The sequence below is a fragment of the Haliotis rufescens genome, unplaced genomic scaffold, assembly GCF_023055435.1.
Source record: "Haliotis rufescens isolate VD_foot unplaced genomic scaffold, xgHalRufe1.0.p SCAF_9, whole genome shotgun sequence".
NCBI lineage: Eukaryota > Metazoa > Mollusca > Gastropoda > Lepetellida > Haliotidae > Haliotis > Haliotis rufescens.
The window spans coordinates 8893755-8919555 of NW_025964383.1; the positions used below are offsets into that span (position 1 = coordinate 8893755).

The 25801-nt window shown below is 39.1% G+C and overlaps 1 protein-coding gene across 3 annotated transcripts in view; it reads right to left on the minus strand.

Moving 5' to 3' along the window:
- The window catches only part of LOC124148577 (neuroligin-4, X-linked-like), a 139463-nt gene that overhangs the window by 24564 nt on the left and 89098 nt on the right, over positions 1-25801 (minus strand). For all 3 annotated transcript variants that reach the window (XM_046519729.2, XM_046519728.2, XM_048390735.1), the window contains exons 2-4: positions 14898-15047; positions 9705-9890; positions 3877-4678 (exon numbers count right to left, since the gene is read on the minus strand). In XM_046519729.2, the coding sequence (XP_046375685.1) occupies positions 3877-4678; positions 9705-9890; positions 14898-15047 (1138 nt within the window). The remainder of the gene's footprint in view (positions 1-3876; positions 4679-9704; positions 9891-14897; positions 15048-25801) is intronic.

Sequence of the window (25801 nt, forward strand, 5' to 3'; positions counted from 1 at the left end):
TTCTGAGGCCATTACAATTGTTCCCAATCCGATTGCTAATTTTCCTAAAGTAATAATCCTCTTTAGGCTCTTTGCGCAAATATTTTTTTCCAAAAGGCCCATGATTGGAGCACCAATCAGTTTTTTTCGTCACAATCAAATTATCCCTTATGTTTGAAAAGAAACACTTGACGCCAGCCGTGCATCAGTTTCCATGACAACCGAATACTGCATAAAGTTCATGTGTTGTTAAACATCAGTTACGATTCAATTATTGAAAATATGATATTTATTCAGGACATAAAGTTGACAGTTTTATTCGATTCAGTATTAAAGCAACTTGGTAACAGTTACAATTCTTGAGTCAATGAAGAACTTGCATGGATATGAATGCCGCATATTTACTTGCTAAGGCGCATCTCGAATGACAGCCTTTGTAACGGTCCAGTTAGGCATATCTAATACCAATGAAATTCCTTAAGCTGCTATCAGCTTATGAGCACTGGAACAGAGATCTGAGCAAAGCAATCATTTCGTATGATGACAAGGATGTCGTGTTCCGGGCGTTTTGATAGACGTACAATTAGTGTTAGTGTGGATTTTCTCTAACGCCACACTCACGGATATTCCGGCCTGTAAATAATCAAGTAATGACACAGCAACCAGTGACCGAAATAATGAGCACCGACAGCCGCCATCGATTCTCGATGACACACATCAGCTAGGCCACAGAGCGATTCAAGAGATGACATTTTAGCTGTTTTTTTCCGACAAGCATTAGACTATGACATGAAATTCCTAACAGGGCGATATTTCATTAACTGTAAAAAAACATAAGTTGTAGAAAAACATGTACAGTCGGTATCTCCTTGTAATTCCCGTTGGCATTTAAATATCCAGCCAAAGCGAGCGTTAGCACTTGCGTTTCACTGAACATCTGTTTAACATGAAAAAATGCTTCGTCAGCACTGTGTATCCGATTTTGAAACGAACAGCTGTACCTGGAAGAGTAACGATCACATCTTTCGCCTAGCATAAACGTGCTTCCTTTCATTTGCCATTCACGTTTCTATGGTACAACAACAACAACAACAACAACAACAATATTAATAATAGACATTTGTAATGCATGAACATCGCGCTGTTATTATCACCCCGGTCAATGGTTCAGTGTGCACTTGAATTTGACTAATTTGAAATTTGCCCAGTCTTCAAATGCCTACAACTGAGTCCGATATGACAAAACGGTAATTTTCGATTTGGATTCTTTTCAAACGATATCATTTTTGTTTCTTGAGCAGATACGCCATGAATCACCACATTCTAAATTACGCTCCAAGTCTACAAATACGCTCCAGGATCCAATGTTGGCGTAACGAAGCCATTTTATGAGGATCAGATGGCCATTATGACTGTTTTGGAGGAACATCATCTGGTTTGTGGCAAAATCATCATTCATATGTGACCTAGTTACAGTATATGTCATTATTTCCTCGACGGTCTGGACTGTTGTTTACATGTACTGACCACCAATGTGTCTGAGACTCACAGATCGATATCCTATTTCAATGCTCTTGACCTGTGTGATATTCAATTAACATACGAAGAGTAGAATTCTTCTGTGGATCGAAATTACCCATTTGGTAACAACAATTTAAAAGGTTTATCGACGATCACATTTAGCTTCCCAGATTAGAATGGATTCACGTAAATAGTGATTGAAAGTGAAATAGAAACAAACAGGATACACAGAGACAAGAGGTGGCTTAAAACAACGTCAACTCAATTTTCAATACAATATATTGTAAATATTCTTCTCTATTATAATAAGATATATGATACAGATATCCCTATCATAAGTTGGGTAACATAATTGTTTCAAAGTATATGTCTTGGTACATATTTCCATGTTCGCCCACTCGGTTTATACATGTCATCGTATCCCAATTGCGTGGATCGATGCTCATGATGTCAATCACTGGATTATCCGGTCCAGACTCGATTATTTGCATATAGCTGGAATATTGTTGAATACGGCGTTAAACATCAATCAAACAACATATTTCCATGCAAATTTTTGTTTGACTAAAATGTCATTTTATAAATCAGGCAGCATGGCTTGTATTCTCCTAAGGAAGTTGAGAATGTACACTGATCCGTTAATCGGGGTGAGCAATTTACATGCTGTATGCATGCTTTGTGTTCGTGGCGTTATGGAAATGTACACATTCTGATCATTCTTATCGTTATGATCATTATAAGGTGCACGTGAGTTGCACATGCCACCTGCCGTCTTTGTAATTACACAACCTAACCCACAATTGTTGAGCATTATTGTATTTCACGTTGCCCTTGACCTATGACCAAACCGCAGAGCGTTTCTATTGTGATGACACGAGAGTGCAGATAAAGACATAATTTACATACCTTTTTTACCAGTAGGAGACTCGTGTTCACTTATCTATTCTAAATATTATGGCTGAGGGTTCATGCATCGTCTCTCTTAATGCACATGCTGTCTGTATCCGACTCTGTTTGTCGATATTCCCGACACAAGGCGAATATTCCATTTATTTTTCTCTTGACTAAAGTTAGAGGTCGAATTATCTTAACGCGCAATTCACATCAAGAAAATCAATTCATACCGACATTGGAAATTGAAATCATTCCCAACAGACAACTGATAATGTGCTTGCAGAACAACTCGAGTGTTATAACCCGAAAGATAAGATGATTATGGAATTGTAATTTTTATTCCTGAAATTACAGACATCTTATCGGTTTATTTTATCTTTGTTTCTGTGTTATAGTGTCAGAGGAGAATCTCGAGTAGGTAGATTATTCAGGGGGAAGGGGTGTGTGTGTTATAGCAAGGGTAACTTTAGGTGAAAAAATAGATTAGATCTCTGCATTGATAAGTGTGGAATCGTTATCTTTGTATTGTCAATGAGTACATATATCAAGTCAGAACTTAATTAAACAATTAACTAATTGTTTCCACTGTATTAATTATATCATGTTACATATTGACTCAGATCGTTGCATCGGTCTACCAAATCATCTGTAAATAATTCTACAGAATTTGTTTCTATCACATCCGTCTCTATTAATTAATCAAATCAGATCAGTAGTTCCCTTTGGGTAATGTTGGCGATAAAAGTGATAAAAAAATTGAACATTGTGAACAAAATTATTTAGACAAGAGATTCACATTTGGAATGTTCGCCAATCGATAGTAAATAAATGCGCGTACAAATTGTTTTGCGACACATCTGCACCTTTTTACATTCAAGGGTTCTAATCCATCTGTCTTCAGTTGCTTGGCAATACAGCAAAATAATTTCTCCTTTTAAAGTACATGTAAAATGGCATTCTGTGGAAACTGAACAAGGACAAACAACATTTATCTTCAGCTACATCAATATTGTCTTATATCCATTCAAACACTGCTACATCAATATTGTCTTATATCCATTCAAACACTGCCAGGGTATTCTTGTCTTCTTGTGCGATGGGATTAATATTCTGTATAACAACTATAAAAAGTTTTTTCTCTTTCTGTATCGGGTTGCTCCTAATAATATTTTCATAATAGATTTTAGAAACAATCACAGTTTTAGTTTCTTAGAACATTCATAAACAGATTTCACAATTGGAAGGTTTGGCTTATTATAAGACATTAAAACATCTAATATTGAGATAAACATACAATGAACAAATCTGAGTTTTATTTCGTTAGTTACTTCGCTGATAAAGTTTACATGACGGGCATAAGCTAGCGTCCACATGAGCTAAATACTAGTGATCGTCTGAAAAAATGCCGGATTAATACGTTTACTGGAACAACAATCCAAGGTCCTCCTGTAAACAGAAGAGTCAACTATTAATTACACTCACCCTGTTTTGGCAAAATTCGTCCAATACGTCATAACAGCCTCACTCAGCATCTTCTCTGCGCTGGTGTAAGTGGAGGGAAAGGGAGACAATCCATCAACAATAGGAGCACCAAAAACATATGGCAGTTCATCACCATGGATACCATGTACATCCTGCGAATTCTCTGACTGGGTAGAGTACGTAAATGCATATAGATAAGTGTCTGCTGTTTCGGCATGTTTCTGAGCCGTTTCCATCAATGGTGCAACATATTGCCCGTCACTTAGCAGATCCATAATATTGTTTCTCTTGGAGAGTTTGTCTGATATCCGGTTCCAGTCTGTATAATGGTGATCGAGAATCTCAAATATTTTCTGTCTGTGGTATCGGAACACATTTTGGACATAAGTCCTGATTATTTGCGTTTTTCGGAATTCGGATATCCCCTTTTTGATCTCTTGTTGTTTTAGGTAGGAGTACGCTTCGTTCTTGGTAATGCCAAACATCACCTTGGCTGAAGCGAATTTCATCTTCTTCTCATTAATCATCTCCATCACCTTCTTTGGAAGCACCGACCACCCATCCACAGATGGAGCAAAACACGAATAATACTTCGGTGCCTTGGGAACAGCATTTACAAGTTCCTCGTACGTACGTTCCCTTAGGCATTTGATGAGCTTTTGAGAATCGCCGATGAACCGACTACAGTTGACATTGATGGCAAGTTTTTGGGTGCACCAAACAGGGTCGTAGGACACGGCCCAGGTGCTCAATGCAGAGCCACTTTGAATGATGGCTCTTTGGAAGAACGGACCACGACCCTCTGGAATAGAAATGCTGCAGGTAGACTGATAGTTCCATGGAATGGCGTAACGGGGCATGTATGCATGCACACTCGGTGAGGGGTTAAGTCTAATCTAATCTAATTTGGGGGAACAAATAATTTTTGGGACATGCGTTCTTTGAAGGTAATGCCAATGATTCGTCGTCTGACAGAAGGAACATGTTAGTTTGAGGACATAAGCATTACTTCGTAGTCTTCGAACGCTAACATGAAGCAGGTCTGGCCTAAGATGTAGGAAGGCGTTTGGTTAGGAAAGCAAAAGTTGTACTCTGTGATAGGAAATGTCAACGAGTAATCTTTTAACCTAGGAATCTTTTCAGAACACGTATTACAAATTGTGTGAGCTGTAGCAGCATGTACCGCTCAAATTATTATCACAAGGTAATGTTAGAGTATGGGTCATTTTTGCTGGAGGATCTGCGCTTTTGGACTTGGATTTAGCGTACGAATGTAAGGTACACACCAGCATAATTTGTATAATGTGAAGTATTATGAAAAACATTATGATTTCGAGAACATGGGCAACCTTCCGTTACATATGCTCTGTGGCACTTCTGTTACATATGGTCTATGACATACTTTTATTACATACGCTCTTGGACACTGCTGTTACATATCCTCTGTGACAATTCTGTTACATATGCTCTGGGACGCTGCTGTTACATATGCTCTGGGACACTGCTGTTACATATGCTCTGGGACACTGCTGTTACATATGCTCTGTGACACTTCTGTTACATATGCTCTTGGACACTGCTGTTAAATATGCTCTGTGACACTTCTGTTACATATGCTCCGTGACACTGTTGTTACATACGCTCTTGGACACTGCTATTACATATGCTCTGTGGCACTTCTGTTACATATGCTCTGGGACACTGCTGTCACATATGCTCTGTGACACTGCTGTTACATATGGTCTGTGACATACTTGTGTTACATATGCTCTGGTACACGGCTGTTACATATGCTATGGGACACTGCTGTTACATATGCTATGGGACACTGCTGTTGCATATGCCATGTGACACTTCTGTTACATATGGTCTGTGACATACTTTTGTTACATATGCTCTGGGACATTTCTGTTACAGATACTCTGCAGACAGTGGAAATACCTACTTACAGGGATAAATTAGTTAAAGCAGGTTTGAGAAAGCAGTCTGAAGTGTTTCGTCTAAAATGTACATAAGACAGAAACGATAATGGCTGAAACACCCTGTTACGTTGGCAACACTATCACCTGTCCAGTTTAATAACACACTACGGTTTTATGCCAGCATCATTCCAAAGCCATACTCCGTGTCTATTAGCTGTGTCAGTGGAAAAAGAAAAATACAAGGCTTCACTGTTCAATATCAAATGACATTCAGATTACAAACAATATGATTTTGCTACGAGATCATGTTATGGAATTAAAATATGTTGCTATGTGATGTCGTCCAGCTGTGGCAAAAGCCATACGGACACATCTAGAGGCAACTATGCGACTCAACACCTGCGAATATATTGACGAACTTTTTTGAGAATCATGGTCAGGTATTAAAACAGGTTTGACGTAAATGCATCCGTCTAATGGTGTTATTTTCCTCATTGTGTGTAATGACGAACAGGCCAGACGTTTGAAAGTGACAGAGAAATAGATGAGATACTGAAAGTGTTCATTTACTCCGTAACGGAAACGGACTTTGGATAATGGGTATACACCAGAGTCGTGGCATTGTCATTGATGTAAGCGTGAGGATGTCAGGACGCTGGTTCCATCAAATATAAACTGTATATTTAATTTGATTGTGATTGATCATAATGTGATATTAGCAAATAACATGATGTTACAAAGTGGACAATGTATTCATCACGACTTAATGCCAGAATATGCCACGTTAGATATACTAAAATATCAGTTAAACCTCTTAAGCATGCTCATGTTAGATCATACACGCGAATCATAATTCTCTTAAGGATATCATGTCTCTCGAGAGCGAATTACATGTTCATACAGATACATATTGAGCATATATAGACGAGAAAATAACATTCACAATAACAGCCTTCAGCATAATACATTTCTATAGACAAGCTCAATATCCAGACTGTCATGTATCGATTTGGATAAAATGTCGTACAACATATACATTGTTCCCTTACAACGTGAATAGAACAACATGTATATTGTAAGGTGTAAGTGTGTGGTGCGTTTCCCATCAGTATTTTGATTGAAGTAAGTTGCAGCATTGACAAAGCAAATGTTATCCTTTTCTTAACAGATGTAGGAATGCTTATGGCTTGGGTGGGATTGCTAACGTCTGTCGTTGTGGGATAAGGTATATGTGTCGTCAATCGGATGTTCAGAAGTTTATAATCGAAGCAAAAAGGGTTATATATTTCAGAACCATTATGTAAATTATTGTCAAATTAAAGTAGCTATTTTGACTTCAATTCTTTTTATTTCAGAGAAATGTATATTGAGTGAGTATGATTTTGCGCCGCTTTTAGCAATCTTTCAGCAATGTCACGGCGGGGGACACTTTGTTCTCATGTGGGGAATCGAACCCGAGTCTTCAGCGTGACGCTTAAACCACGAGGCTACTCCACCTCCCCAAATGTATATAGAAGATAACAGATACATTCCCATACGCGTGTCCTGATTTTAAATATTTGATCAAGAAGGTACCAAGTAGTTGACGTTAATTCGAACAAATTGCATTTGATTAACCCCTGAGACGAACTGGATTCGGCATATTCTGCGATGATGACGGACACGTCAAAAAATCATCCTAATTTCCAGGATACATTGTTTTGGGTATCACACTAATTCACATTAAGAACGTTGTACATGCAAATGTTCTGGGGGTGTACGATCTGGCCCTTTGGGATTCTAACAAGATTAAATCTGACCACTTGGATTTAAAAAATGTTAAAACAATCGCAAGTTCAATAGAAAGCTAAGGCAACACTCAGTGAAAATATGTTGGACCTCCGATGGATACGTTACAGTAGTCAGGAATCCGAAACAAATTGTGGGAGACTCTGGAGTCTATGAATTCTGACAGTTTGTCATCATGTGTTACTCTCATCACTTCTTCAGCTCGGAAGGCCACGCACTTTGCTAATTTAGGAGGACGTCAATAGATGAACGATGTTGCAAGAAGCATTGTATGGATTGATGTAGATTAAACATGGCCGAAACCCGTAGCCTATGGTTTCACTGTATTAATTCACTGATTCTGATGTGTGTTAAAGTTCAAATGGGCCTAAACAAAATAAAACATACACATTTTGTAACGCTAATTGAATGTGATGAGTTACATATGTTTATCTGTATCACTGCTGTATTTTCTTACATGTATCCTAATATAGATTTCACTTTTTGATTTTGATGTTCACAAGTACAGAAACTGAATAGTTTATCCTTCATTTCATTGTACGTTTGTTCGTTTGCTGTTGTACCACCGCACTCAGCAATCTTCCAGCTATATGACGGCAGTCTGTATACAATAGAGTCTGAACCAGATAATCCAATGATTCATACCATGAACATCTATCTACGCAAAAGGAATACGATTCCATGCATCCAAAAAGTTAGGGAGCCTGACCACCCGATCCCCTTAGTCGCCCATAAGACAAACACAGCTAGGTAACTGAAGATTAATGCTCAAGTGTTCTTTCGAAAAGCATGGGTTGTGTATCTGTGTAAAAAAAATCACTTTCGTTATTGATATCAATATAAATATTAACATAAACAATTTTACCAAAGTAAACAAATTATAAACTTGATAAGATTATTGATAAGATTTGAGCAGCTAACCCCAATCTTCATGATGATCGTTATAGGTAACCCAGTAGGATTACGATTTGTAAATGTCACTAACGTTTCATGTTGTTCTGTGTGGCATCGATAACTTCACAATGAAAATATAATGATCTGCATATGTTAATTTCTTTAGGCATCTGCTACTGGTAGTAACGCAGCGATAGGTGTCATGTTGCTATTGTGTCTAGAGTTATTGAGAATCTAGGGTTACGTTACCAACACGCACAATACACAAATCATTTGCCTCTGAAGAGTAAAGAAGAAGAGTCATCAATACCGCGTTTCAGTTAAGTAATCTACATAAACAAGAATAAGTTGTTGTCTTTGACATGGAAATTGGGAGAACATGAATACATCACACTTTTTATGGATAGCATCTTCTTTTTATTCTTTGTCACGACGTTTCAGAGCATTCACGTGATGAAAGAGCAAGAAGTAGCTCTGAAACGTCGTGACAAAGAATGAAAGAAGTTACAATCCATAAAATAGTGTCATGAATAATTTATTCCAGAAGAAAATGACAAAAACTAATTTGTCCCCAGACTTTACCCTACAACATTATTTTGATCGCCGGACATGATGGATGTGCTGTGAAAAATTACTGTTCGGCTCCCTCGGTTAAAGAATGTAAAATCGAACATTTTGAAGATTTGACCGAAAACATTCCGTCTCGATATATCCAACCCGTTTGATATTTCCGCAAAATATATAGTTTCATATGGAATTATAAACCGATTGTATTCATTACCGTATTGTATTTCCAGTTAGTACAACCGAAGATCATACAATGAATATCTATATATAAATATTTCACAACTCTATCACGATGACATGCTTATATGGCGAAATGCGTGAAGACGTCTGGTATTTTATCCAAACCAACATGGAAGGTCAATAAAAAACATGCCGTTGCTTATAGTCTTATATGCTTGCGTTTTTAGACAATGGTAATTAAATATAAACAAGAAGACCGTAGTCGATTTCCCATGTGATTGTCATCTGCCATGCCACGGTATTGAGTACATACATTGTGAGTGGAGAGTGATTGCTATAGTATAACTGTGGAAGACATTCATCTGAGGCTTACAGAGGCATACAGAGGCATACAGAGGCATACATCTGTATGTGGTTTATATGTGTGCGTGCATACTAAACAACCGTAAAAGCTGAAGCCGTCAAACCGTATCCCACCTGACGCAAATGGCGACAACATCAGCAGGTTGACGAGAGCGGCCCCATGGCCGTGACCAAACAATGTCACCCGCTGAGGATCACCAGTAAAACTGGCGATGTTTTCCCGAAGCCAGTGCAAAGCCTGTGTGATGTCCAGAAGGGCGTAGTTCCCCATTGCAGCCTGGTTTCCTGTCGTCAAGAAACCTGAAATGAAATGAAGGGTTGACATTTGTGGGACAACTAGCTCAGAGCACTGTGGACATGTTTACTGACGTCAAGTGAAGAGAAACCTGAAATATGAAGAGTTGACATTTGTGGGACAACTAGTGAGAGCACTGTGGATATGTTTACTGATGTCAAGTGAAGAGAAACCTGAAATATGAAGGGTTGACATTTGTGGGACAACTAGTGAGAGCACTGTGGATATGTTTACTGATGTCAAGTGAAGAGAAACCTGAAATATGAAGGGTTGACATTTGTGGGACAACTAGTGAGAGCACTGTGGATATGTTTACTGATGTCAAGTGAAGAGAAACCTGAAATATGAAGAGTTGACATTTGTGGGACAACTATAGTGAGAGCGCTGTGGACATGTTTACTGACGTCAAGTGAAAAGAAACCTGAAATATGAAGGGTTGACATTTGTGGGACAACTAGCTCAGAGCACTGTGGACATATTTACTGATGTCAAGTGAAAAGAAACCTGAAATATGAAGGGTTGACATTTATTGGACAACTAGTGAGAGCGCTGTGGACATATTTACTGATGTCAAGTGAAAAGAAACCTGAAATATGAAGGGTTGACATTTATTGGACAACTAGTGAGAGCGCTGTGGACATATTTACTGATGTCAAGTAAAAAGAAACCTGAAATATGAAGAGTTGACATTTGTGGGACAACTAGTGAGAGCACTGTTGGCATGTTTACTGATGTCAAGTAAAAAGAAACCTGAAATATGAAGGGTTGACATTTGTGGGACAACTAGTGAGAGCACTGTTGGCATGATTACTGATGTAAAGTAAAGAACGGTATATCTGGTTCATACCGGATGCTACATGGAAGATGTATGATAATACAAATACTTGAAACAACACGACACTATGCATAGTAAAACAATATCCTTGATACGCGGGGTTAGGCCTGCCTGTAACATGATCGTCGATTCGAAAGCCGGTTCACAATGATTATGTTTCCAGTTTCCAGTGCTCGTGGCTTTCACCAACGTAGTAAACGTCTAAGACCTGCGTCACTTTCGTCCCGCCGTGATTGAACTGGTATACTGTTCGAACCGAACGGATACTGTATAACCCAACTCACTCACTATCATGGATGAGGGGAGTATTATTAGGACGATAAGTATTATTATCAGCTTCTTAAATACCACAATATGAAAAATAATGATATCATCAGCTAAGTGTGTCTATTAGCATATACAATCCGAAACTGACACACACATTTCACATACACTCGTACATGTCCCATTATAAATAAAGAACACGCGTTGTTGTTATGAACCACCCGTACATAAGGAGAGTAAATGAATCACTCGTCCTCCTGGGAGTCGTTAAGGACATTACACAACACTGCTAAGCAACAGAAATATGAGCAAAATATGGCATCCAAACATAAAAATTATTTACCACCTAATTAATGCCAATGCTGGTTTCTTACTGCATATCTAATTGAGGTTTTCTTTCACAATTTGTCACGTGGGGGCAATAAACCTGTTTTTGTAAGTTCTACCTTGGTAGTGTGCCAGGACGAGAACATTAACACGGGGGAACGTGGATGTAATGACGACGTCATGTGGTCTCTACAAGGTTACGCTATCAGTGATATGTGCTTTCGTTTTGTAACTCGTCCGGATATACTGATGTCGCATGTAACGAATACTCGGTTATAACAAATTACATTTGCAGCCTTAATAGCGGAAAAATAACGTTATTTCCAAGCTGAATAACGAGCTTTGGATATATCGATCTGACCTAACGACAGAACAGGACGTCGTTGTTCGTCATATCAGGATATTTTGTAATACACATAATTATCCATGTCATAAATTCTTACAAGGTATCTTTATTTGTTGCATCAGTATTCAGTCAATTACCGGTATTACGAATACAGTTGAACCCCATTAACTCGAACACATTGAGGTACCCGTAGTGACAATACAAAACGACTTCGAGTTATCCGCAATGACAATGTAAGACTGTAACGACGAAGTCATTAACGCGATTCCACTGCATATGAATATATTAACCCCCTGTATTTGCACAATATTAAGTTGGCCTGTGATACGGGGAAGAAGCGAAAGAAAACATACATGCGCAATACTTGCATCTTCATCAAAAGCAAAAAAATCCGCCCAAAAAACCCTCGATTCTTGATATCACCCAAAGGGTCAAAGACTCAATACATTTCCTTTCCGGAGCTGCCCATACGTCGAGGTCAGACATTCAACACACAGTATCGGAAACGCACTTTAATGTTTTCGCTCAGAGGTACAGCTATCACCTCTACTTTTCCCCCAATAAAACTCGAACCTACGCGAGTCCTGGAATCTATGAATAAAATTGCATCTGCGGGTCTAAGAGCCTTCGGCTATGGACTCTTGTTCGCAGTGCGCGTTTGGCCTTTTCATTTCTTGACTTGGAACTTGCAAACGGTCCCAGGAACGTGCTCAATTGTTTGGCAACATCTTTCCAACCTATCTTTAATACTATTTCCCTTCTTATCCCGACGTCTTCGGCCCGAGGGAAGTGTTTTTATATTCGTCGAGTCCCATCGATAGTTTTCTGGCTCGGACCTTTGTTCCCAAGGCGGAATTATGAAGATATTCCTGGCAATTGTCTCATGAAGACGGTTGGTCTCAGTTCGGTTGCAAAGAAAGCACAAGGATAATTCTGAGCGGATATTTTTCTACCGCTCGAATTCACGAACTGCTCACAACGCTAAACTTTATCAATTATGACCGACTGCGCCAAAGGGCTCTCATAGAAATTGGCTAACCCAGCCCATTTGAACTGTAGTCGTATTTCTCTTGGTTCTGACATTGGCTATTATTCCAAGTAAATCGTTATAACCATTTACGTAAACATTATTTCGGCATATTGTACAAACACTGCTCCAGCAATGCTGGTGAAATTGCCTAAGTGGCATGCCAAGATCAAATCACTCTTGTGTCAGGGCAAAACAGGAAGAGCCTGAGGCACGATATGCAAATGATAAATTCATTCGCATTACATGATGAAAAGCAGAGCTTAAATCAACATGCTGATTAGCGCTTTAGGCAGTGTTCTTTATCTGAATCATTTGTTGAAACACAATTTGTTCTCCGCAGCCTGTCCCTGCTGAAGAAAGACAAGTAGGTATTTTTTTCAGTTACAAGAGGATACAGTCTCCTTACACCGAGGGGGTCTTGACAGATTAATGTATCCGACGTGACGAAGGTAGCTTGTTTGTTTGTTGTTTAACGCCGCACTCAGCAATATTCCGGCTATATGACGGCGGTCTGTAAATAATAGAGTCTGGACGAGACAATCCAATGATTGACATCATGAGCATCGATCCACGCAATTGGGACGCATGAAGCCTCCAAAATCTTTTCTAGGTGAACACGTATCAATATAACATTGCAAACCTATCCGTCAGCTATCATCACCTGTTCCTTCATTTCAGGAAATTACGAATTCCTAGATCCTATTGGAAACAGTTCTTTATAATCCACACCATGACCATGACATCCCAACCCCCCCCCCCCCCCCCCCCCCCCCCCCCCTTCACTTAAGGCATTCACACACTACAAATTGTGCTGGTCACTGTAGGGTCAAATAACGGCATCATATCTTAAGTAACCCAAGTCTGCATTGAAAACAACAGGATGCTTATGTTTCATAGGTGTGGGTAGAAATGTCTTCGTCAAGGGCAGCGGTTAGCTACTTAGCACGGTTAGCACGGATGGCCCAGACGTCTAAGGCGCCGCGATTCGCTGTGCAGAGTTGCGTCCCTTGGGCACGCCAGATACCTATGATCGTGGGTTCGAATCCCGGTTCGCCCGATTATGTTTCTAGGTTTGTCAGCACCATACCCGTGCTCGTGGGTTTCACCGAAGTGGTAAACGTCTGAGACCTGCATCACTTCGGGCTTTCCTACAACATTAAGCTGACACGCCGCGATATAACTGGAATACTGTTAAAAGCGGCGTTAAACCCAACTCACTCACTCCACAATGAGGGCGTGGACATGATACACATAACGCATATCTGTGTGTGTGTGTGTGTGTGTGTGTGTGTGTGTGTGTGTGCGTGTGCGTGCGTGCGTGCGTGTGTGTGTGTGCTAGTCAGTGTTTACAGTGTCGGTCCACTGAGACGCCCTGCTGCAGTGTATCATGAATACCCCACTCAGACAGTAAACTCACACTCCGAGCCGACCTGTCCTTCCTCTTCGGACAGACGCTCGATCCACTACGCTACCCTCCATGGTAAAGAGAGCATTTGCAAGTCCTGAATTATGTAGGCAACACGACTATATTTACCCTGAAAGGTCATCGTGACCTTGATACCCTATTTTTATCATATAACGGACAGCATTATTGATGTCATAAACCGATCCGACAAAAATACAAATGAGATCACCGAGCAAAAAATACTTTGAAATAGCTCACTACAACACTGCAATGCCAAGTTGCTCAATAAACGAATGCCTTTTAGTGACGTTCCAAAAAATGTTTTATTAATAGCTCCTGCACGTTGTGATATGTACGCGTGTTTTTTTCTGCTGACAAAATGGTCATTAAATGTTTCTGCTAAAGATTGAAACCCGCGTTATTAACTTTAAAATAACATGTATGATAAAGATTTATTTTAGGCTCGTGTATATCCGTATGTCCGTGCCATACACAACAAACTCAAGAACAAAGAAAACATGTATTAATGCTCACCATTTTATGTTCCTGATATATGATATTTACAGGACGAAAGCGAACTAATAATCCATATTTAAGACCAAACACCATATGTCTCCATTAATAAAAGAATCAAATATCCTCTATTGCTGTAATTCCCTCTGGGCGTGTAACATATTCCCCGGTGTCTTCAAACGACAAAATATATATGGAGGTAGGAACTTAGCTATGGAAAGTACCTCACTCAACTGTTGCATGTACAAAACAGATATCTCAAGATAACAAACCAAGATAAGAAATCACTTACCAAGAACGCCCAGTCTGTAATTGAGGGTGACGACTATGACGTCACCATAACTTGATAAAACACTTCCGTCGTACGCATTTCCGGTTCCGGTTTCATATGACTCTCCATGGACGAACACCATCACTGGCATGGGGTCTGTGTCGTTCCATTCTGAACATAAAAGATATTTCAATAAATTCACGGGTTTTGCTTCAGAATCATAATTCACATCAAGAGATCTGCATCAGGTTTACCGCAATGACATCGAACAACAACAAAAAGGATGTACATGAAGGACAAATAAACAAAATCCTTCTTGTAACCGTCAACGGTTTGCTGTGGTCTGTGTGGTGTGTGTGAAACGTGTTACATTTCGTGTGTGACTTTCGCCTACAGTATTGCACCACTAACACGACCGGGGACCACAGGGACAGCTTTCAACAAATTGAACCATATGGTGCATGGAAACCTTGGTCCTCATCCTGGAGAGCAAAAAACGCTTTCATAACAAGGCTATTAAAAAAATGCACGGGCTTTGATCTGCGTTAGGTTTATCGCTAGGTTGCGCTATAGAACATAAATTGATGTAATTCATATATTGTGGGAATGCACCAAAGTGAGCTCCATCTGACGTGGTCAGAGTGAAATGTGTTACACCTGCGTGAATTTACCAGTGATTCTTTCGCCTATAGTATTGTGCCTCTAATGTGAACGAGAACGGGTGTCTACAAATTGCAACCATATGGTGCATCCACACCTTAGACATCATCCTCAGGAGCAAACACTTCACCATAAAGGGTATACCAATGTCCCAGAGTTTCCTTTATTCACCATCAACTTGAAGAACGAATGTTTTAAGTGTTCCGAGTCAACACGGTATATCAAACAAATCTCATTAATCGACAGCCAAATGGCACTTTGAGTGTCGATTAGTTAGCCAAGTAGTGCACGCGTTCGCCCGTGACGTTATCCACCAGGTTCGATTCCCAAACATACCGTATGGGGTATGTGTAGCCTATTCGTGGTGACCACAGCTGTGATAATACCGCAGCAGCACTAACAGAACATCAAACCCACCACAACTTACACTGCTATTGTTCTCTACTAATTGGGTTTCAAAGTTACAAACCAAAATATATTATTTACGAGAAAAGTCACTTTTCACGTCCCCCGCCTTCGTGATATATGGTCGCGTGGCAGTCAAACAGAAGCCACGTGATACTCCTCTGACAGGATGATGCCAATGTTACGTTTTCTCCTTTTATTGAAGCCCACATTTCCTAATTCGTTTGAGCCCTTTAAATGTTAAAAGACAAAATAAATGAGTTCATATAATTGATTTGTAACTAGCGTGCTAGAAACTGTTTGATGTCTCAATCAAAATGAAATCTATAACATGAACAGATATGATTAGTTTGAAAGTATTATGAATAATATCTTGTTATGGTGATAAGAATTTGTTGATGTCTTGGCTTGATAACTATTTTCAACGTCTGAAATGGACAATGAGAACAAAAGGGTTAACATTGTACAATTGTGTCACACAAACGTAACAAAGACGTAACAAATATGCGTCAGAAACTCTGAAAACATCAGTGTTCCTCTCACAAGGCTAAGACATTCATGTGAATCCTTTTACCCATCGTCTATCCGATTGTGGAACTCTATTCCGTTATCAGATCGAAATTCTACGATTTCTTGTTTTAAAAATTCGCTACAAAAGCACCACCCCACGTCACCTGCGTACTTCGCTTATGGAAAAAAGAAAATATAATATCTTACACACAAAACTGAGATACATGTGCAGTCAGTTGAATTATGATTTATATAGAATTGGTATAAAAGATCACCCGAACTGTACATGTTCGAATACATGTGAAAAATGCATATCATTATCTCATGGAATGTCCATTGTTTAGTCATCAGCGTGAAATTATGTTAAACAGCCTTAAAAATATTGTTCATAACATACCTATTGATGTACACTTACTGTTACACGGCAATGCAGATCACGTTGTTACAGAAAATGAAGCTATATTTAAGGCAGTACAACATTATATATGTACAACTAAAAGATTCGTGTAAAGAACTGTTCATTCAACAATGTCTCTCTCTCTCTCTCTCTCTCTCTCTCTCTCTCTCTCTCTCGCTCTCTCTCTCTCTCTCTCTCATCTATAGTGTTTTACGTTTTATGCATATATATTGAATTTGAAATTGTGAATATTTTTTAAATACCAGGGAGAGGGCATTCTAAGTTGGAAGAACTTGTCCCCCAATCCCGTTCACTCCTTGTGAATAAATATGTTTTAAAAACAAAGACGTTGACATTTGACATTCACGGACAAGGGGAATGAGGCGATTACGTCTGTATTCACTAAGTGAGCGAGTGAGTTTGGTTTTACGCCGCTTTGTCAATATTCAAGCAATATCACAACAGGTGACACCAGAAATGGGCTTCACACATTGTACTCATGAGGGGAATCGAACCCGGGTCTTCGGCGTGACGAGCGGACGCTTCAACCACTAGGCTACAGGTTGAGGGTCAAGCTCATTCGTGACCAACTCGTGTTATTCCGGGACAAGCCGAATAGCGATCGTGCCCCTCTCGTGTCCATTTATGCGACCAGGTTCCTTCTTAGAGCAAAACGGGCATACCCAAAACAATTGTCAACTCGTTGCGTAATGGTTCACATATATTTCCCCACCTATTTTATATATTTCAGATGCAAATTAAAGCACATCGGGACATGCGGAAGTATACAGTATGATTGAACACATTTAACTGTGTCTTGGGTATATTTTTAGATAAAAAACATGTAAAATCAAAAATAATTTCTAGGGATTCTTTGACGAACAACTTGAAATCATACGAGCATTCTGATTGTTTTGTCGTATTTTCATAGATAACATTCATCGATAGGGGGACGAGTCTTCTTGCAGTTTACGGAAAGGGGCGAGTGGTGACGAATTGGTCAAGCCTCGTTACAAATTCAAATGACGTTAGAATCCCTCTTCTTTATCTGAATGTAGTCAATGTCATAATGTATCGAGTAATGTGTTGGGAAGGGCTTAATTTACACGATTACATTTTTGCTAGAGATTGAACAATATTTCAGTCATTTAGCGAACATAAATAGTGATTATTGCACAAATGTCTGTTGAATACCATTTATTTTACGAGTTGTTTCAAAATGTAGATAAGCTTTGAAACAAAGAGCTGTGAGATCAATGGTATCTGATAGGTACGAGTACAGAAATCTGTTTCTTAAACACCCTAAAATCTCACCTTTTGAGCATCGAATCGATGCATTTTATCTATTCTCATGATCGCAGTGGCGCATTAATACACAACACAACCGTCATGAGTGACATCATCCGACGTACTGCTTACTGCTCATAAATAATTTGACCACAAAAAAAAAGTTTCCGCCATATCTTAGCAACGCGATGATGATATTGGAAGCTAGATAAGATCAAAGAACACGCTGGATGCCGAGTTAATAATGTTCACCTCAAAGAAATTTCCAAATATGTACCAGAATGTTTGTTTTTTAATATGACATCACTACCGGTGACAAGACCTTGACAAAATGGCGCGTTCACTGACAACAGTACGCGGGATTTTCTGAGGATTTACGTTGATTAAGGGGTCGCATATACTAGCATATAAATATGTCATGTAAATAATCAGAAACAATCAGACAATCTGCGTACTGTTATTTTTATTTATGTTTTTCAATGTAAGCAAGATCAATTTTGAGAAAATACCGTGTCGTTGTGCGTGATTGTGCGTTGTTCGTTGCGTCACACAGGACGGAAACTTTTACGATTTCTGTTGAATTTACCTGGTCATTGTAATGTATATTCTAGGCTTATCGGCGACGTTTCAGAGTATGATTGGTGTATTTCATGAAAAAAAGATAGATATCTAACCGCGATCACTGATATGCTATTATTTATATTCGATTCTTCGAGTAAATATCCGATCTTTTCTTTAGATTTCTAAACAAGCAGTAAACAATTAACGCCGTGAATGGTGATTTAGTAATGTATAAAAAAATGACGAGATTTACGATGTATCAGAGTCACAGATTTTCAGAGGTCACTTTCAGTAATTGTGATTTGCCTGATGTGACAGTGGATGATATCACAGAAAAGTGAATTTCCCTCAGAATTCCAAACTGTGAAGTATATTAGTGTGCCTGATGTATTTTGAACTTTATTCGACTTCGAAGTAAAGGTTGATGAGGAGGGACATATATGTGGCATCCGGGGTTAATACTCTCAAAACATAATGTTTACCACACGTAGATAATAATTCGACAGAAGCACGAGTAAATTATCAATGATTATCGACCAGGAACGTAGTCCGTCATGATCTGACCTCAGGTCATCACCATTCAGTCCACAACCACGGGCCTGGAATTCGATCTCACACATGTTTGATACCAGTTATCTCAAATGGGTTTCTGACCACAGGTGTGTGACAAAGAAGATTGTTGTGAATCTTGAATGTCCAAAACATAACCGATTATGGGGTGCTATGCATGTTTTTCTTCTAATTGGGCACATTCAGAAATAGAAGCCATTCATTGATTCGATATGTATATTATTCAATGATGGAAGACAAACTAGTGTACCCAAAACCACACGTACTATGGTTGCAGTTCTTGCTTGTCTTCAAAGTCTATTCAAACTCATTTGAAATTTTGAGCACCCGATCCGACATGCATGGAATTTACACATGGTTGCGGAGGCTAAGCATTCAATGCCTTAAGCAAGATTTGTTTGTTGTTTAACGCCGCACTCAGCACTATTCCAGCTATATGACGGGGGTCTGTAAAAAATCGAGTCTGGACCAGACAGTCCAGTGATTGATATCATGATCATCGATCCACGTACTTACATGTACGAGTATTCTAGTACCCTCGCACTGATACAATATTTTGTGTTCCAAACCCTTGGGATTCCAAGATATGCTAGATACATATGCTTGACGTAATAGCCAACAAATATGTGGTTGTGGTAAACGTGTGTCATGACAGCCTCGCGCCATTTTACCCCGACCGTGTGGGTCCTTGCTCTTTCTATTAACTACTGCTCTACCTTGCTCCGTAATATGGGGGGAACGTTGCTTGGTGATGACATGTATGATCGTGAAAAATATCTACAAGACTGTGTTCTACCCTTTGCAACTTCCCCTTAACTCGTCCTGTCCAATATATTATGTTGTAAGCCTCCTGCTGTCAAAATAGACATACCACTTCAGCAAAGGAATGAAAACAAGTCATATGACGATATAAAGAATGGAAATCGAGACACGCAAGAGCCCTTATGTCATCACTTTTATCTAACGGTAACAGTGAAACCGTTCCAACAACATAAAAACAGAGAACTTAACGCATTTCGGGTCAGGATAAACAACCTGTGTCCATCAATTGTCAGAGCGTCATGCGTTTGAAAGTCAGAGTCACGCGAGAAAGGGATTTAGGTTTTCTGAATGAGTAAGCCTTGTCTTGATATGATATTTATTTAAACGCTTTTCTCAGAGTTGGAATCAGCGGATCAATACACGTACATCGCTCAAAGCACTATCCTTCAGATTAATGTACAGTTTATTGAATATTGTACTGGTATAATCATAATGAAACATGAATTTTTCGTTTCCTCGAGAATGAAACATTGGCAATTAATATGACAACTTCTTGTAAAAATACACTTGTTGGATGTTTGGCTTTCAAAGTATTGCTCCAAACCAAGTCAACGATCAACTAAAAATATTTTTCTCAGGAAAATAATTCTCATACACGTCAAGATTCGATGCGTTGCTCGCTTTTGATAAATAAATGAACACTCCAGAAGAATGGTCATCCATGATCATTAAAAAAACGTGAATCATGTTGTTAAATTACTTGTGAAATTTGTGTTCTATTAAAATATTGATATTCGAATAATCTCCCGTGTTCAGTTGTATAGTGAAATGTACAAGAACCAAAACCCCATGCCAATAGCATGCATGCTATCTACCATGAAGTTATGAATGAGTAACAAACTCATCAATATCAACATTTCAGTTCTGACAACCTTGTAATAAACCCTTCAGTGATCGGCTAGTTCTCTCTAAACATAGATTTCTATTTTATGCTATGATTGCTTCCTATTAATTTTTCAAACAGAGTGAGAGACAAGTAATACGATGTATATTTCACGTTGATGAAATCTGACACGTCTAATAAAAAATCTCCTTGCTCAATTTCACTCAAAGGTTCCGCGTTTGAAACTTAATCGAGTAAAATCAGTGCTACTAGTGCGTCCAACGTCTTATTGAACAAGCCGTGTGCTAATGATCTTTGAAGGTCAAGCCCTTTCTAATCATGGCTAGTCGCGGGACATTTATGCAGATGCAATGTTGATTTCGAGGATACGTTCATATTTTGAAATGTAAATGTCGATATAGTGTAACGTTATGCATTCAATGAGAAATTTTAAATGTCAAACATAAATTGAGTGATCGTGTATATGAATCTTTGGCCGCCTAATCTCTCACTAGTAATGCAGCCTACGTATAATCAAGTCTCGGTGTCTAAAACAGTTATTGAATCATGATCAACCTCTCCTACCCTCGGGGTATGATGGCATGCAATCACGTCGCTATCATAATACTCACGATGTCTCTTCTGAACATAAATACCGACGGGTTTTATATTATGTGTATATTATTAATATCAGAGACATCAATGTAAACGTTTGAACATCGACGTAACGTGGAAATCCTATATGTACAGTGGGCGCCATCACCACAGCGGTAGAGTGAACTATAGAGAGGCCTGACGTGCACTGTCTAGATATATGAAACAAGCAGCGATTTGAAGGGGAAATATTAAACTCTTTCATCACGTAGGTATACAAGATATTTTCGAACGGACGGTTTCATGCAGCTTGGCGACGATGAAGTATATATGTATGATCATATCTCTGTACTTACGAACAACAAACCGACTTTCAGCGCTCAAGAGCAATGAATCTGTCGGTCAATGGATTTCTGAACAAGACTTTGTAGGATGATTAAGACCAAACGACGTTAAGATATGGTTCTTGTTGTTACCCTGCCTGTACATTTGTGTTGAAAATATAGACATGAAATGTTACTGTAGCGTCTGATACCAAGCAAATGTTTGTATTAAATTGTGTTATAAACCTAGGGTACATAATTGATATAACTGATCAATATGGACATTTCCTGTTTATAATAACAATAGTCCATATATATTTCGCATATTTCCACACCAAACAGGGGCATGCTCAAAGCGCTATCATTACTCCGGTCACATGATCAGTGTGCACTCAACAATTATTCTCAGCTCCCTGGGGTGTGTACAACCCAAGCTACCTGTTAGGCGCTAGAAGATTAACACCTCACCCTACCGGGTACCCTTTTACTGCTGGGTGAACAGAGGCACATTTCGAACAAAGTAACTTCAAAGTCTAGACCGAAGTCTAGACACTCTCAGGAGGCAAACTGCCGAAACGCGGTGATCCATGCAAGGACTCACTTGACTTGATTTGTGATTTAGTACGATGAATGCTCAGTGTATTATGCTAGTGTATTAATTAAACGCCTAACGTTCAGATTATATTTTTTATAACTGTTATCTGCCTAACAGGCCTCGCAAAATACAATGCATCAACATTATCAATATACAATAATCACATGTGAACTTTTTTAGTGCTTCTAAAATATCTTTTTATTGAAAGGAACATGATACGATACGTTTACTAATGAGAGTAAAGATCTTGTATATTTATTTCGCTATGTGTGACCGACCAGGAGAAAATGGAGTGTATGTGTGCTACGATATAATTGTGCTGTGACGTCACCAAGAAAAAACTATGACGTCAAGTTACTTCCTTAAAAATTGATAAGGTATGCAGACTGTACACACATTTTCTATTTGCATAGAATGGTTCCAAATGTTTGATGCCATGCATCCCAATATTAAATATGAATTGTAAAAATGAAATATGTAGTCTTGTGGCCCTAAGATATTGTAGTTTCTTAAAAATATATTATGAAATCAAGCGGTGTTTTTCACCCATAAGGTCCTTTATCTCAAGGATGGTCACAAGTTGATTAATTTCACTAATCTGTTATCAAACAACATCTAGCGTAGCAAAAGGTTAGTGTCAATCATAACATGGGTTGCCAGCTACTTGTGCCATCGGAAACACCCAAATTCTTACAATACATGACATATACACAAATTACATAAAAAAGGTTACATGTAGAAATGCTTACATGCTTTTGATTGGTTAAGTTCACTCCATGGAGGTCTTAACAGAAGGGCGTTCAGGAATATATATATTCATACAAAATCTGAATAGCAGGCCACAGTGGAATTAACGCGTTGTCTGGGTAGCCTAAATCATTGTGTTGTAGATATAAGCACACATATACAACTAATAAAGATGCCCCTTGTTCGCGTAGTCAATATAATGGAACGTTTTTACACCTTGTCTGAGACCTACTCTCACAAATTATATCATAAGTATCAGAGAGGGGTTTCTTATTGCTCTATCCAGTTGATGAATAGGGCTTAAGCATGTCAAGAGTGAACAGGATTTCACAACGAAGTAAACCGTTCTGAACCACCACGGTCTTGACGTAATCACGTCTGAGTTACATCCGTAGACGAGATCTCGCATGTTAAGTAGGTCACGTGCGAGACCACAAGTTGCGCCGGTCAGCTGTTTACCAGAAAAGTAAATATTTCCTCTGATCGATGTAAACACTTGACGACGAACATAACATCATAAATAGCTGCAAGTATGACATTTCAATCTGCAGCAATGATGAAATAGAGGGCAATCCCTTGGCCGAAGTTCCGACATTGATTATCTTAAGTCTCGCAGAGTCTCGCACCATCTCACCAAGGGCAAACGTTAAGTAAAGCTCCCTACAGCGACCAAACATCCCTGCTTAAAGAAGAGCCTGCCTGATCCGATCACAGACAAGATTAAATCGTGAGATGCGCTATTTTTTCTCCTTCACTTCTTGCATCAAAATCTACTTTAAGAATCGATACACCGTGTTAAGGAATCTCCTACGTGAGAAATAAATGTTGAGAAGGTCAAATAAAGAGCAATTAATAAATTAGATACCAGTCATCCGTAAGCTTGAAAGATAAAGATGAAATATGTCTGTTCAATTCCTTTTCTAGGACCAGTTCGAGGCACGTTTATCGTTGTATCAACTACTTTTGGACCACTTAATCATATTATTGATGGTGGACGCCCAAACCTTGAGCAAGTGCTCAAGCAAGAAGCAGTATTCAATGTCCTCTATTGGACGCTGGACAAAATTCTCACATCTCACTCCAAACAGTCGTAAAAGCCCCGTTCAAAGATATTGACTTTTTCAATGTAGCTTCTAGCCACAGAGAGCTCCGAGATCGCGTCAAGCGCAAAATCATGGCACTGCCCATTAAACACAGAGAATCTGAACGAGGGGGATCTATGAGTGAAAATCTCGACTCGACGCTTGACTGAGTGACTGTCAGATGCTATCTCAAAAGCCATAGTGTTTTGTATAGCAAAGTGAATATTGATTGAAATATTTTGCAGTTCACAACTGCAAGAGCATATCTCGTAAATTTCAATATAGTTAAGTCGCCACAGACAGCCAAACCCCACATATCGGACCATACAAGGATTTTTAGTTGTGCCCAAATCAATACTATGGAGATGATAAACGGAAAAAATTGCGGGACATTTCCTGCAAAGATTACTTTATTCTTGGACGCTTGCCCATACTGTCGCAAGTTCCAAGATTGTTTTCTCCCATCAGACTAAATAGCATATATCCACACTGAACGATCAGACTATATGTTGTTAAAATCGACTTCTAGGTCCCTCGTGGCCGACACATTAAGCCTTGATACGTTCGTGAAGGACATTCGATGCTTCAAGGAACACCCGTTTTACCCTGAGCATCATGCGTTCCTCCTTTTTGGTCATATTCATCTGGAGAGCTCTATTTCTCGTCGTCACAGAAAAAAAGAAGAAGATTTGACATACTTGTTCCAAATGACATGAGCTTAAGCCATATCTCCATATCACTGTACCGGAATCCTTTCTATTGAAAATCATGGACAAAGATGCTAAGTAAGGGAAAACGATAGGCAGGTTGTTAAGGTGTTCGATCGTTCTAAGAAAATACGAGATCGTTCCCAAAATTGTAATACGGGTTCGGTGACTTTATTGATTACGTGTCGTTGTACCCGTAGGCGTGAGTAGTTGCAAATTATATCAATCACTCGATTGTCTCGTCCAGAATAAGTGCGGCGTTAATCAACAATCAGAATACAATCTGTGAAGCCCAAACGTTCGTTCTGGTGATGCAACATTGCTAAAAGCGGCGTAAACGTGACGTGCGTCCTTTGTCTTGCGAATAATAATACTTCAGTCAATAAAATAGACGTTTTATGTTCACACATACATCCCACCATAAAACCCGTATAAAGACACAGTGTGTGACTGGAAAAGAGATCCAAGCCTATGGGATTCTTTAACACTGTCAATTACTGCTAATTGAAGCCAATTGGGGTCTACACTCTCATAACGATAGTTCCACCAGGTCACCTTGCAGCTTCTGTCTGTTTTTACTCAGTCCATTCCCTTCAAATCGATGATGATATTTCACCAGGCGTTCCCTCGACGTCACGGAGATGGACTTCCGAGTTTGTTTGTAGCAGCGTTGATAAACTGATTCACTAAATGACAAAGACAATCTTTTACCTCCACCGTAGCTAGGGACAGTTCATCATCTTGCTTTGAGGAAGCAAAAAACAAATTGATGGGATTAGAGTGGAGGAAGTTTGCTATTGGGCTAGACAACAGCAAGGCACGGACCGTAATATTTAAATGTT